The 16,683-nt window shown below is 37.3% G+C and overlaps 1 protein-coding gene across 1 annotated transcript in view; it reads left to right on the top strand.

Annotated features, from left to right (window-relative positions):
• The window catches only part of CLCN1 (chloride voltage-gated channel 1), a 2,440,475-nt gene that overhangs the window by 995,629 nt on the left and 1,428,163 nt on the right, over positions 1–16,683 (top strand). Inside the window, exon 4 of the mRNA XM_044079868.1 lies at positions 7,419–7,547. Within this exon, the coding sequence (XP_043935803.1) occupies positions 7,419–7,547 (129 nt within the window). The remainder of the gene's footprint in view (positions 1–7,418; positions 7,548–16,683) is intronic.

Consider the following 16,683-nt stretch of genomic DNA (forward strand, 5'->3'; position numbering starts at 1 on the left):
ATTGGTCAATAAATAAATGTAAATAGAAATCTTATAACAATAATTAAAAAATATGCAGTGTATACACGCATATCGACAAAATAGGACTGTAGCAGTTTAAGTAAAATACAAATAGCCATAATGGTATTTTGTCAGGTGGAAGGTTTAAAGTACAATAGGATAGGAGCAAAACAGAAAATTAAAGTATAGGCAGAAATGTGTAGAGAAAATTTATTATTTTGTCAAGTAGAAAGTTCAAAGTACAGTTAGATATCAGTTTTATGATAGAACAAAACTAAGGATTGTGGGTAAAATACTTATATAGACTGGAAGAATGTATTGCCTATAGGAATTACTATATTTGAGAGATAAAATTATGAATAGTGATGGGAATACTATGGCTAGTAGGATAGTAGAGTGAAGGAAATCAGGAAGACAGTAATTTTAGAAATGGTTAATAGATTATTATATTGGGTTAAACTAATAGAAAGGTAATGTTATAGTCATAGATAGTAGAAGTAAATAGGGAAAAGTATGTTTTATCTGGAAAATAACATGGGCAAAGCCATTTGTTTGTCAGTTGGTCTTTGATCATTTTTTAAAGTGGGTAATATTAGTTAAAGTTCTTAGTTCTAGAGGTTGGGAGTTCCAGATTTTGGCTACATAACTAGATTAGAGAGCGTCACCTGGGGAAGTTTTAGATTTGGTAACTTTTAGTAAGGATTTTTTAATGGAGCATAATCTTTTAGGGTTAGTATAAGGTTATAATAGGTTTTGTAGGATAGATGTTTTGCTTGTCTGGTTAAGTAATTTGTGTGCCATTGTCAGCTGGTTGTACTGAAGAAGATGTGGGAATTCTAGCCAAGATAATGTGACGTGTTCTGTATGAGGACTCAGATGCAAATTTAGCTGTTTTGGTATAACATGTTTCTAGTTTATCTAGGTCAGATTTTCTGAGGTTTGTGAGTATGGGTGAGGCATAAAGAAGTGTTGAGTGTGGATGTGTTCTTGAGAATAGATGAGTTCTTACAATGGTCACTTTGCTATTGTTGGTTAGGAATTGTTTGTTTTTATTACAGAGTACCCAATTTTTTGTGTCCTTTCATGATAAATTCACTTGTCTTCTCCCTGGTGTACAGTGAAGAATTGTTTTTCTCAAATAATCCAGTGTCCCAGATTTTTAATACTTTTCCTTTTGCCACAATTTTGTAAGGACCAGCTCCTTTTGCTGATATGACTGCATCTTTATTAATATAGGTCTTGGCTTCTTTCCCATGGTTTGATTTTGTGTGTAGTTTCTATTTACAAGTGCTAAAGAACACAGTCCAGTTAATTATTTATACTTTCATAAAATCAGTGCAGTCTGTTCCTTCAGGTTTCTTTGATATAGCAGAAAATATCATCTTTTTTTCTGAGCACTCTCTCTTCTATTTATTTCTGAGTACTCTCATTTAAATTTTTTTTAACAATTCTTCTTAGGAAGCCTCAGATATAACCAGTCCTTCCTTCATTTCACCCTCTAATTTCTGCAGTTTTATCTGCTCATCTGAGTAGCTACTTAAAGTTTCCTTTATTCTTTCCAGTCTTCTGCCATTTGACTTTATACATTTGTTTAGTGTCTTAACTGAAACACATATATTTTTCTTCTTCTTCATAGGTGCATAGGAGATCACTAGGCTAACAGCCCTAGATTCCTTAAAAGCCTAGCCATATTTATCCTGAGTTGCCACAATTGTCAGTGGTTAGGTGAGTGAAGTTCACAGAGGTAATGGCCTATGGTAGTTAACACTGACTTCCTTTGTCCATCAGGGACATAGGCACCGCACTAGGAGTGAATTTGCAGTCACCCATCTATTGATCTTTGTTCTATTTGAAGCAGGTCAGGGAGGGGGTCTGTTTCATGTGAATTGGAAGCTTGTTCAAGCAGAAGTGGCAGTCTATTGGAGGTGCAGCTATCTCTCTAGCATAACCTGTACATGTCAGAGGGTAGGTTAAGATCCCTGGAGTTAGTGATCCTCCTGCAGTTTAATTTATGAATGTGTAGCATTTCCATCAGGGCTGGGTCAGAGACTGCCCTGTAAGCCAGACACAGGTCGCCCCTTAGCAACCTGTAGAAGACAGAATGCAGTGACAAGGCTTTCAGTCTTTCTGCATAAGACTTGTTTTGTGTACTCTGTAATTTCTTGTTGAGAAACCTCTGCGGTGTCTCCAGTTGTTGCAGGTGTCTGGTGAGATACATGCAAAAGACAGCATTGTACTCAACTGTTGGTCTGATGAGGTCCAAGTATAATGGAACTATAACATCCTTAGATCTAGATGCAATGCCTTTACTTATAAGAGGTACCACATAGAAGGTTTTCCTTATTACTGTGGATACATGGTGGTCAAAGTTCAGACAGCTTAAATACCTAAATCACATATCCCACTGGGTTTACAATGAGGGGGTGCTGTCTATAATGCAATTAGCAGGGATGTCAGCTTTTCTAAAGGGAATAATATTGCTTTTTTTTTTTTTTGCATTTAGCTTTAATCGGTGGCTTTGACACCATTTATTTGTCTGTATTTATCCTTTCTACAGTATATTAAGGTCACTAGTTGGGATGAATGATTGCTCCCAGTTTGCAACCTTCAGCAAACTTAGACAGGCAGAGGCCGTCCAAGTTTGCCTGGACTTCTGTGAAATAAATTCTAAACATTAAGGGGCCCAGCACAAAACTCTTTGATACACCACTGGTGGCTGGTCTGCTAGAGGTGACATCACCGACTTTGACAGTGTGTGTCCTGTTGGTCAGCCAGTTGACTATCCATCTGGTAATGTAGGGGTTAATTCCCAACTGGGAGAGTTTCTCTATAACACCTGAGTGGGAAATTGTATCAAATGCCTTGGCTAGGTCAAAGTAGGCAGTATGCACTGTCTTTCCCCTCATCTAGGGCCTTGGTAACTTTCTCAAAGAAGTTAACCATGTTTAACAGGCATGATCTACCTTTTAATGAATCTGAACTGGGTTGGGTGGCTTGTTTTTTTGGCAAGACCTTGTTTTAACCCTGTCAGGTACAGCCAATTCTATACAACTGCTTAAGTGTTTATACAGGGCATTGTACACCTCTGCATAGGAGTCTGTGTTATCTGCATTTGAGGGGGCTTTGAACTTCTTATACCATCACTTAGTAGGACGTAATTTGCCTTTGAAAAATTCTTAAACATTTTTGAGCTTGATGGGGTATTTGGTCTTATAATTACATTGAACAAAACTGATTTATGGTCCAGTCTTACCAGGGAGGGCATCACACGGGGGGAGGGCAATGATCTCCCATGTTAGTGACTACTATGTCCAGGACATTTGAGCCTCTTGTGGGTGTGCTGACTAGCTGTTCCAGAGCATGGCGCTGACAATGTCCAAGAACCTCTGAGCCAGCAGGTTTGTAGTCATGTATGTTTCTCAGTCAGTGGTAGGATAATTAAAATCACCAATGAGGAAGGTGTTGGGCTGTAAGGCAGATGACTCCAGTCAGTCCAGGTATGCAGTAGGCTTTTCCTATTTCATGGTGAGGGATCTATAGTTAGCTATGATGTGGTAGGGGGCTTTGCCTATTGTTAATTGGACATGGAGTATGTCAAGAAAGTCATGCTGTTTGACCAGTTTCGAGGTGTACTTATCCTTAATGAAGATGAATACACTTCCTCCTTTGGTTGTTTCACACTCAGTTTGTGGTCTGAACGTATGGTGGGCATTGTAACCCTGCATGCCCGGGGTACTTTCCATGCCTTTGAACCATATCTCAGTGACTGCACAGACATCAGCATCTTCCAAAATGAGGAGTGCTTCCAGAGAGTGCAGTTTGTTGTTTATAGACTCCTTTTCTAGTTGAGTTTGTCTTACTTTCTTCTTTGCTGACATCCAGATAGCATAGCTACTAGCCACTAACTGAATTTTACCCACATTATTATGGTTTACTAGCTTTTTTACACATCTTTTCTTTTTCACACTGGGAGAGCTTTAATCTCCCTGCTTTTCAGTGTCCAGCCATCTTGAGATCAGGCTCATTAACATTTTATTTTATTTATTTATTTATTTATTTATTTATTTCAGTTTGATTACTGGGGAAGTCCACTGGGCCAAGAAGTGCCCATTTTCAGTGGAGGCCCGGGGAGAAAAGCTCCACAAGCAATACAATGAAACATGGTTACATAAAGTTAATGGTAAAATACAAGAGTAAAGATTCATGCAGTCCACTATGCTTGGTCTTATAAAGATGACCCACTTTACCTGTTGGATGTCTTAGCTGAAGTATAAAACAGTTAGCATATGACAAGCCTTATCTTAACAAATGTTGCCTATCTCCATGTAAGCCCTATTTCACTGAAGATAAATATTTTTAGTCAGGAGATGAATTTCGTCATTTACTGTTTTCTTGACTTGCAACTTGAGAAAAGAGCATGTCTTTGAAAATGTAGATTTGTCTTATCATAGCTCTTCAGTAGCAGTGAAATTAACTGCTAATACATCAACCATTTATTTTATACCAACATGAAACACATTATTCAAGTACTCCCCACAGAATCATCTTAAGTAGTGTATTTCATGCTTGGCTATGTGTACTCCCATTGATAAGTTCTAGAAATTTCAGATAGATAATGTTCAAGTGAGACAGGCATGTTAATAGGTTCATAGGTTTATAGGTGTTTACTAGGCTAATGACCACAAGGGCCTTTTTAAGCCTAGTCATGCATCCCAAATCTCTGATAAGTTCTGATACCCTCGATAAGTGTAAGCAGGGGCCTGGGAGATAAACCATTTACAGGCTGCCTGTGTCCATTAGAGACATAGGTGCCAAATCAGGGATGAATTTCCAATTCCCTATCCAATTGCCCAAGTTGCACTTGAATTGGGTCAGGGAAGAACTCTGCTTCACATGGATGGGGAGCCTGTTCCTTAGATGGGCTAGTCTCTGGGATACATACCTGTCTCTCCAGCAGGTCCTATTTATATCACAGGCAAGGTTTAAGTCTTTAGAATGGGTAATTCTGGTGCTGTTTGTTTTGTGGCTATGCAAGAGGTACATCAGAGTGGGGTATGACAATGGCATATATGCCAGGCATAGATCTCCCTTCAAGAGCCTGTAGGAGACAGAATACAGGTATAGGGCCTTGAGGCAATCTGCATAGGACATTTTACTTATGTCCTGTATTCTTTTAGTGCGGAACCTCTGTGGATGTTCCAATTGTTGGATATCCCTGGTTAGGTACATACCAAGTGTTGCATTGTACTCAGTGATAGGACTGATGAATGCCACATACACTGGAATGATGACTTCCTTAGACTTAAATGCCATACCTTTGTTTATAGGTTGTGCAACATAGAAAGATTTCCTTAGTACTGTAGACATGTGATTGTCAGATGCTAGATTACTAAATATGTTTGTCCCTAAGTGCCTGACTACTAGGTCAACTGTAAGGGGTGTGTTGTCAATATGGTAGTTACCATTCTACATCACAGGGGCATCACTAAAGAGTGCTCCTTTAACTGTGGAACTTCTGGGACATTACTTGGGTGAAATTACAAGTAATATTAGTTAAGAGGTTACCTTTTAATTTTTTTTTGCTCAGCAATTCTGGACAATGCTGAAAATAGTAGGGGGAGGACAAAGGCTGAAAATCATAGACAATTTTGAAATATTACTGTATTTCTCTTTAAGATGAATAGGATGACAGACATTACATTTCCATGTATTTTCTGAAAAATAGGAAGTACAAAACTGTAGTATCTGGTGTTATTGACTGACTATAACCCACAGTAATTTATCACACAATCAAACATTTTCTGACGGACATGGCAAAAATATGAGGCAAAATCAAGGAAGCTCTATGCAATCAGTGACACCTAAGAGGTACGTTTAAGGGTTTTTCTTTATCTCAGTCTCTACTACTATGAACTACATCTCCATAAAAAATTAATTGTATGGAGTCTGAATCATGCATTTTTGCCATTTTTGAATGTATGCACATAATGATGACATCTTCCCTTGGGACACTTTATCTTGATCCAAGAGAAGGCTAAAACAGACTATTGCAGTCCTTCCAGTGGTCAGCTAACATGTATGTCCAGTCTTAGCCATAGCATTAGTTATTCATGTTTCAGTGATGAGTCTTCCTACTAGAATGATTCATTAATAACAAGATTAGTAGTGAAACACTTTGGAGGATGCTGATGAAACTATTTTCCTCAGTAGTGATTATTATGGAAAACTCAGTTTTTGTGCACCCTTTGCAGTTCTTATGATCCTTTGGGGAATGGGAAAGACCCTTTGAGTGAAAGTGGCAATGAAACCTTAATGGCTAGTCTTCTTTGCTTAATTATAATTCCATGTTATAATCACATGTGCCTTTGGCCACTTTCATTACTCAGCAGGGTTGAGTATAAATGAGTCTAGCTGCTAAGTTAAAAATAAATCAAATAAGTGCAAAACACCATTTTGAAACATTTAGCTGAGAGAAGTGTGGTGGTTGCTAAATATAATCACTGTAACCTCTCTGTATGAACCAGACCTTAACAGATAACTGCCTTTGGCATCTGCTTTTCATTCCTTCTTTGCACTTTTACACGGGTCTATATTACAACGTCGAACTCACAGGAGTTCGAACGTTGTAATATCGAACTGTGAAGTTCGAAAGGCAATAATTACGAAAAAACAGAACAGCGATTTTTGTCACAGGGAAAAAATAATTGCTGTTCCGTTACAAAAAAACCCCCCAAAAAAAACATTTACACTTGAAACTTAAACTTAAATGAGGAGCTTTGTCCCCCACGCCCCCCACAATCCCCCTACTTAAATATACCAACTCCGAGATCACATCACAGTGGAGGAATAGCAAAGCCTTAAAAATGGCCCACTGATTTTTTTTCCCTGGGAAAAAAATTGGTGTGCCATGGCTTCGCTATTTTCATATTTTGGACTTTTGAGCTCGATATTACAGCGTTCAAACTCCTGTGAGTTCAACGGTGTAGTATAGACCCCTTTTACACACCCAACAAATGATGAGGTTATCCATGCAATTCCTAACACTGCACCAAATAACAATAGAAGATAGCATTACACGGTAGTTTTGTGCTGTAGACTTCTGGTTGACTAGATATCCTCTCCAGTGGCATTTCAGTCAACTGATTTTTGAGTAATATCTTTATTGCTTTCCAGTTATTGCACATGTGGCCTCAGAGATCCTGTTCAGCGTCATACCACTTATCTAGGAATAAAAGGATCTATAACCTCCTTCAATCGATAGTGTTAATTTATAAAATCAAAAAGCTGAGGCTGGATACAGATGAGGTTATGGCAGTTATACTAAGGCTAGTTTCTTGATGATTTTCAGAATGGAGGGTGATCACAGCTCTTGTAATTATATCATAGTACCTAAATATCTCTCTTCTTTACTTTTTCAGCATACAAATGGATGTACAGGGAACTTGGTGACAATGTACTACTGCAGTACCTCGCATGGGTGACCTATCCAATCATCATGGTGGTCTTTTCTGCACTTTTTTGCCACCTTGTCTCGCCACAGGCAGTAGGTAAGTTTATATATATATTTTTTTTATCCAAGTAGATACAATAATTCTACCTGTGTTGACAAGAAGTTTCTAATTCCAATGACTAACTCTTCCTTATGGCCCCCAAATTGAATTACCTCCATTTAGGAGTTTTTGCTGAATATGCATTTCTGTCTTTAATATTTTTGTATACAGGTAACTACCTACTGTTACCTTAAACAGCTATCAAATTAAGTAGCATAATCCATAATGACAAATAATATTTCTAATACTTAATATTCTAATATTGAACAAATGATACTTTTTTCATGCATGTTCCTCAAATACATATCTCAGACTTTCACTAGATTATCATGAATTCTGTTATAGGACATGAATGTTTGCCACAAATATTCTGTTTGTAATGGTATCAGGAACTAGTTTATTGAACCATATATAACAAACATGCTTATATAGGCTTAGATAATTGACATACATCAGCACAACACAACACACCAATGCCATATGGCATATAAGTAAGTACATGGTGCTTTCTGATGTAAGCATATCCCATTTAGCAACTCTCCACAGATTGTATATTGCATGACACCATTTGTAAAAGGAGTACTATTACACCTCAAAACCTGTAACTACTTGGGGGAGAATCTAAGTGAAGGCACAAATTTCCCTTTCAAATGGAAACATACAAGAAAGAGGAGGTGTAATTTACTGTTATATTTTTTTGTAATTTCACTTTAATTTACTGTTATATTTTTTGTAATTTCACTTTAATTTACTGTTATATTTTTTTGTAATTTCACTTTAATTTACTGTTATATTTCTTGTAATTTCACTTTAATTTACTGTTATATTTTTTGTAATTTCACTTTAATTTACTGTTATATTTCTTGTAATTTCACTTTAATTTACTGTTATATTTTTTGTAATTTCACTTTAATTTACTGTTATATTTTTTGTAATTTCACTTTAATTTACTGTTATATTTTTTGTAATTTCACTTTAATTTACTGTTATATTTTTTGTAATTTCACTTTAATTTACTGTTATATTTTTTGTAATTTCGGTGGGGAAGAAGTAAAAGAACTGCTGTAATGATCCATATGTATTTTGGATGTCTAAGTTGTTTGCACATGCTGTTCTAGTCTAATCCATGTAAGTCAAATTATTAGAAGAACTTAGCCATGTGACATGTGAGCTACACAGTATGTGGCAATATTACCAGATCTTTTTATGGCTCTTGCAGAGAAGAAAAAAGTACATAGTGAAAGTGGGTACTGTGAATAGACCCACATTGGATTGCAACATTGGTAATTAGCATGGCTGTCAAATGATGGCTGGCCTTCCTTCTTTTGAATATCACTTCATATGGGCATAACTACTCAAAACACAAATGAGGACATACTAGTCATAGTTCTGTATAATGTTCTAGGAGATGTTGGATCTTTGAACTCAAGAATGGACCTCATGCATTTCAAACATTTCAGTGATAAAAGGCTGCTTAACCAACATTCCTAATTACTAGAGCTAACATAAGATCTCTGACTAACTGTGTTAGTTGCAACTGTCTACATTTGGATTGAATATAGATTTCAAGGCACTGATGAGACACTGGACCCTTTTATCCTTTGAACCTGATGCTTCTGCACTTGAACATGCCCTGTCATTAGTTCCAGATATGGGATTTCCATAATGCTTTAACTGAATACCACTTCAGCTGGGAGTCTACTAATGGCCAGCTGTGGCACCAGATCCTGTGTGACACAGAACTTAAATATCCTGTTGGAATGGCTATCTCTCAGTCTGTATTACTTGGTTTACTCTCTTTTTATCTAGTACTTAAGGATTATTTCTCATGTTTTGAAACATGGAAACAACAATTAGCATATTTCTTTACTGGTAGTGTTCTCTATACTTAAAATTTGTTTCTGATGAATTCTTCACTCTTTCAATATACAGTTTATCCAGTGTTCCTGCAACCACTCACTAATAAGTCTTGTAGACATTCAGACTGATCATCCAGAAGACATTTTTATAAAAGGATACAGGCTTCCCTTTCCTTCACTGGTGGATCAATAGTCATTTTGAAGGTTGCTGTACAGAAAATCATTGATCCAAAGATTGGCTTTCAAATGAGAGAAAGTAGAAAGTCAAATACTGAGCTGTTGGATCAATGATATGACACACAAGGCATGTCAGACCAGAGGCAATAAACAACTTGCCAATAACCACCCTCAGGTTCTGCCACCTTTTGCAAGGAGGGTGATAAATGTCAGTCCTGGTATAGACTTAAGGGTACCTCTCCATCTGTCCAATCTATACTTGAAGGATGACATTAGAATTACATTGTTTGAAGTAGCTGGGAAGTTTATTCCAGAGCAAGGGTAGGTGTTGGATGATACAAGTCTCACCTCAAGAACTTGTGCAACACTGATAAGAACTTCATTTACATCTAGAAGCTAAATTTTTGAGACCAGATTTCCTTTTTGTTAGGAACCTCTGTAGTTTTTCAAGTTTTTAATATGCCTAACCACCTATGTGCTGAAGGGTACATTATATTCAATAACAGCTCTGACTAGGGCAGAATACAGTGGGACAATGGCTTCTTTAGTTTTCAAAGAGATGATCTTAGTAATTGGTTGCAAAATGTAGAATGATTTCCTAACTACTGTCACTGCACAATGGCCAAAGGGGGAGGGGGGGTTACCACCTCATGTGTCCAGATCCATGATCACTGGTTCATGTGGTAAAGTGGTGGTGTCCATCCGGTAGGATTTGGAGTATTTCTGCTTCCCAAATGATATGATGCTGCATTTCAGGTGTTTAGTTTGAGGTTTTTTTCTATGTACTAGAAATTGACATTAGTTCATTTTGTGGGGGGGGGGGGGTATACATGTGCACAGGGGATTTAACAACCACAGCCAACTTGCAGTTATCAGCAAACTTTGTTAACAAGAGATCACTGTTATCAGTTTGGAAGTCTGAAAAACAGATGCTAAACAAAAGGGACCTAGCACAGTTTCCTGGGGGACACTATTGGTCTCCTTTTCTCTATCTTAGGAGATGTCACCAAGCAGACAATGCGCATTCTGTCCTTAAGCCAATCTTACAATGCACAGAGTTATGTTTAAGACCTTCTGCTTATAAACAATTCCATTATGTGTTACTGTATCAAACACCTTGGCCAGACCAAGGTATGAAGCATGGACCATGTAACCACTGTTGACTGTGTGACCGTCTTTGAGAAGCTGACAAGATTCACTAGGCAGGACCTGCCTTTTACAAAGTTGAATTGCAGTGGGTCCAGCTCAATCAGGTTTTTCATGTCTCGATTTATGAGCCTTGTGATGATACATTAATTGGCTTTACAGCTACTTTTCATAAGGCTGATGGGTTTGTCATTCCCAGGGCTGGGGTGTGTCAACACTTACGGAGGGGAGATGCTACAGCAGTGTGGCAGGATTTGAGGACATAACATGCAGCAAGGCTTAGGCAAAATAGTTTTAAGAGGGGATGAATGAGTGCATGTTTAACACTGTTTATTAGGCAACCTGGTATGATATCTAGACCCATGGGCAAAGTCTTCTCAGTCTTTAAGCATACTTTTTGAATGTGTTACTTGGTGATAACAGAAGGAGGAGGAGTGACTCAGGAAAGGAGTGAGAGATGATGCTAGTTGCAGGGGAGAGATTTTCTGCAAAGTTGCTAGCCAGTGTGTTTCCAATAAATTTTATGAAGAAGATTGAAACAGAAATGAGACTTATCTCTTAGTTTTCCTGACTAAACTGAAGAAGGACTTGTAATACTTTTGTTACTAATCTGTTTCTAATCCTAAAAGATTTGTGCAATGATTTACTTGTCTTTATAGTTGCTTTCAATTTTCTAGTGAAGTTTATAATAATATTCTGATACTGTGGTTTTCTAGACTTACAAGGCAGTGTGAGGAGTTTCTTCTTTCTGTTGTAAGTTTCTTTATGTTAGTAAATACTTTCCAAATGCAGAAGTGCCTCATAGGCAGTTTATGGCTAAGACTCCAGATGTTGAGTAGAGCCACCTTATTATCATGGAGTTTGAGATGCACATTGCTTTAAAAAGGCACAATGGTGGCAGCAAGAGTTTTATCCAGTATGTAGAAGCCCTTGAGCAAAAGATGTAAACCATCCTTTGCAAAGTGGGCTGGGCTATTAATCATTTTGCCCCAAGTTGATACATACTGGATCCTCCAGGAATGACACCAGCAACTTAACCAATTGTTGAACCCAATTATCTTTTCTTTGAGTTTAGGCAGCATTGTAAGTGAAGGGAGGAATTCACTCAAACCAAGTGCCTTACCCATAGCTAGCTTGCTATGCTCCAACATATCCTTCTGCATGGTGTTGAGTGTCTTTTTTTTTGGTGACAGGTTATTTGCTCCCACATGGACTACACGCATGTCATAGTCAAACCTGCTGAAGCAGAGGTTTGTGGAGTGCCATAGTTACATCCACTATCTTGCCTCGTAGGAGATAACTAACTGTATCCCCCTGTCCTTTTCCAACTTGGTGACTGTTAAATCTGTGTGCCTAACAACTGTGTCACCAATAGTTAGGATGCTTGCTGTAGCTGAATTATGACTATCAGACTTGGAAGTGATTTGGATGTTGATGATGGAGTTGATGTGGAGATATGCAGAGTAGTTGCAATATGGAATTTACTCCATTGCTATGTCTATGAGGCTTGGGCAGAGATATTTTGACAGAATCAGCATATAACAGTTTTGTATTGCTAGTATTATGATGTTGCATTTGCATGGATTGGGTGTGTTGGTGTAGCGCTCACTGCAAGTAGTTTACTGTGAGGAGGGGCACCTTCGGATTGGTTAAGTATTTGTACTCTCACATATGGCTTCTGCACTGTGAGCACAAGACAGTTCTTATACTGCATTATGGTACCAAGTGCTAAAAGACTGGCAGTAGAAGGAATGCTGAGTTTGCTTCCATTCTGTGACACCCAGCACTGATGTATGAAAATGTTCCAGTCAGGAGTACAAGGGATTATAGATGTGATTATACAATGACTGTTTCTGGGAATTGTGGAGGTGCGTTTGTAATAAGAACATCTGGGAGACAGTATCACTGAAGTGACACAGATATCTGTAGTGGTGGGTACACACAGCTCAGCACAGTTTGTTTTGACTCAAAACATACTCCTACATGGCATCTCCTGAATGAGGTAAGTGTAAAAATAATACTGACTATTGGGGAAAACTAGAGTTGCACCCACTACTCAGTATTCATCTACTCCTGGTAAATTTTGCCAGGTGCAGTGATAAACTTAAATCAATGTTATATGAAGTGTTGCTTTGAAGTTAAGTTGTTTTAGTTGGCTGTTTTTAATATGTTGTTATATGAGGTTACATAATAGTTTTCATTGTTTTGTGTAATGAGTGATTAATAAAGTTGCTGCATTGCTTGAAAAAATCAAAACAATATGCAGTTACACCTATGGTAGCAGTGAACTTAGTGCAGTTGAGCACAGTATATATTAAGCGATAAGAAAATAGAACCAATGAAAAATAGCTAAAAATTCAAGCCAATATTGCTGGACTAGACTGACTAGTGCTCCCTCCAAGATATTCGCCACAGTGGACGAGAAAAGACTACAACTAAGGAATGATTAACAGAGAGAATTGGGTAAACATCAGATAAATAAGTGGCTTAAAATCAACAGAACAGCAAAACAATCTTAAGTACAGTAATAAAATGGAAAAAGAAAACTTTCCTGACTTTTGGTGCAGTCAGAAACACTTGTATCAGTAGATGCAGACAGGCTCTGGTCTCTGCAGTCATTTTGGAAAGACAGCATGGAAGCGAAGCTGAGCACAGTATATCAAACAAGAACAAAAGAGAACCAATGAAAAACAGCTATAATTTCATCCAATAGTGATGAGCTACCTAGATAAGCAACAATTAGACTATTCCTACTTGACCAACTACTATTGCCTCAATGATGGCTGCCACACTAGGCAAAAAAAGGCTGTTACCAAACAGTGACTGCACAACCTCAGAAAACAGATGCTTTATCTCATAATTAAAAATAACTAAGTTTTTGGGGTGTAAAGAATTTCCCTCTGCAAAATGATTTCTCCATTTACATACTTATGTATTATTTGTTTCTTTATTTACATTGGTCAAGTTTCAGATGTTTGATTTTGTTATATTTTTGAAAGTTTGTTTTCTGATTACCAGATTTATGAATACAGACCCTTTTTAGTGTATGAGTCATTTAATAACAAAGACAGCATGGTATATTTACCGGGGCAGTTTTGCATATCCTCCCTTTGCCCATTCATCTTCCTATCTAAAATAGGATCCTGTATCTGATAAAACTTTCCATCCTATGAGGCACTTGCAGCTCTCTTACTCAAAAGTGAGACTCCAGTCAGAAGTCTGCACCATTGATCTTAATATTATACTAATGATCCCCCTTTATGGGTTGTTTGGTAGATGCTTTACTTCTCACCCCTCAGTGGGCATCACTTCTACACTGTTTCAGTTCTTTATTTGAATGTGAAGAAGGTATCCCACATACCTGAGAATAGCCATATTCAACTTTCAAATTCCTCATCTGACTTAAGAGTTTATTGTGGGCAGAGCACTGACCCAATAACTAGATTCCTTGTCAGCTTTTCAAATTTGCTGATATAGACCAAACTCAAAATTAGGGAATTTAACTTTTACCTTGGCCAACCATCCTTTAATTTTTTTTTAATCCACTGCTTTACCTGATGACTCATATTTTATTTTATTGTGCATTTGTTTACCAAGGTAGTAAATTTATCAAAACTGACCATTTGCAGGTGAAATAATTCACAAAGAAGAAAAAAAGTGTAACATGGAAGCAATACGTTGTGCATATCAAAAACCTAAACAAAAAGTAGCAATTAAAAAACTGTACAGTAGCAATTCTTAGACATAGTAACAATTATGAGAAAATACATATTTTACAATTTTACATGATTTTATTTCAGGTTTACATTGAGGAAATGCTGTGGGGTAATGATACTCAGGGCATGGATGGGTGGGGAGGTGAAGCTAAGAGGTGTTAGTGGATGAGAGACTCTAAGGCTAGAGGTTGAGAGGCCTCTATGTGATGTGAGCCATTGTACACTGAGTACTTTATGATTTGTTGTAGACGAATTTCTTAGGTTCAGCTCTGAAGGTGAATAACAGCGCTGTAGTTCCTTTACATGGGTTGGGAGGGATTCATATATTTTTGGAGGAAGGATTGAAAAAGAATGGTTAGTGCTGTGCAGCCTGATTTGTGGGGTCAGAGTAAGGGTGTTATTTGGGGGAAGCATCTGCGGTTGTAACATATGTGTTTAGTATAAAGTCTGCCAGATAGCGGTGGTTATTAATATATTGTTAACTTAAAAAGTATATATATATATAAACTGTATATAAGTAGCACATATAGTTACTAGTTATTAATAAAAATTTTATTGGTTATTCGTTCATGTGACTTTATGAAATCATTTATAAGGAGTTAGTGATTGTATGTCATTCTGATGAAGTGTTTGCTACTCAAAGATGAAAGCACTCCATTCTAATAAAATTCTTGTGATCAAAGGCCAGGGTATTTGTTTATTGTTTGTCACACAAGAAGTGTTAATAACATACGTTAATATTTCCTGATCTATAGTGTTAACAACTTGCATTAATAATTCCTGACCCAAAGTGTTAATGATCCACATTAATAATTCCTGACCCACAGTGTTAATGACCTGAGTTAATATTTCCTGACCCACAGTGTTAATAGCCTGCATTAATAATTCCTGAGCCACAGTGTTAACAACCTGTATTAATAATTCCTAACCCACAGTGTTAATGACCTGCATTCATATTTCCTGACCCACAGTGTTAATGACCTGAGTTAATATTTCCTGACACACAGTGTTAACAACCTGCATTAATAATTCCTGACCCACAGTGTTAACAACCTACATTGATATTTCCTACCCCAAAGTGTTAACAACCTGCATTAATAATTCCTGACCCACAGTATTAGCAACCTGTATTAATAATTCCTGACCCACAGTGTTAATATTTCCTGACCCGTAGTGTTAAAGATCTGCATTAATAATTCCTGTCCACAGTGTTAACAACCTGCATTAATATTTCCTGTCTCACTTCACTAACAGCCCGCATTAATATTTCCTGACCCAAAGTGTTAATAACCTGCATTAATATTTCATGACCCAGTGTTAACAACCTGCATTAATAATTCCTGACCCACAGTGATAATATTTCCTGACCCGTAGTGTTAAAGATCTGCATTAATATTTCCTAACCACAGTGTTAAAAATCTGCATTAATATTTCCTGTCCCACACTGCTAAAAGCCTGCATTAATATTTTCTGATCTAAAGTGTTAACAACCTGCATTAATAATTCCTGACCCACAGCGTTAACAACTTGCATTAATATTTCCTGATCCACAGTGTTAATAACCAGCATTAATAATTCCTGACATGACCCACTAAATCCTGACCCACAGTATTAATGACCTGCTTTAATATTTCCTTACCCACAATGTTAACAACCTGCATTAACAGTTTCTGACCCACAGTGTTAACAACCTGCTTTAATATTTCCTGATCCACAGTGTTAACAACCTGCATTAATAATTCCTGAACCAAAGTGTTAACAACCTGCATTAATAATTCCCGATCCACAGTGTTAACCTGCAGTTATAATTCCTGACCCAAAGTGTTAACAACCTGCAGTAATAATTCCTGACCCAAAGTGTTCCTGACCCAAAGTGTTAATGATCTGCATTAATATTTCCTGACCCACAGTGTTAACAACCTGCATTAATAATTCCTCACCCACATTGTTACTAACCTGTATTAATAATTCCCAAGCCACACAGCACATCTCATTTCTGCCCTATGAAACAGCCACTCATTTCATAACCCCAAATATGGAAAAGCAGGAAATATACCCCTATTTCATTATCTTCACAAAAAGATGGTTTACTATAAGTGCTCATATGCCAGTAGATCGTAATATAATTTCTCACTGTCACTTGTTCTAACTGGCAAGTGCCCTAATTCCCACTAGCATATACTCAGTGAATTAACTAGTCTTACAACCACTTGACCCTACTGAACTACATAGCCC

Source organism: Protopterus annectens, chromosome 8.part0 (genome assembly GCF_019279795.1).
Source record: "Protopterus annectens isolate FY-2018-M chromosome 8.part0, PAN1.0, whole genome shotgun sequence".
NCBI lineage: Eukaryota > Metazoa > Chordata > Ceratodontiformes > Protopteridae > Protopterus > Protopterus annectens.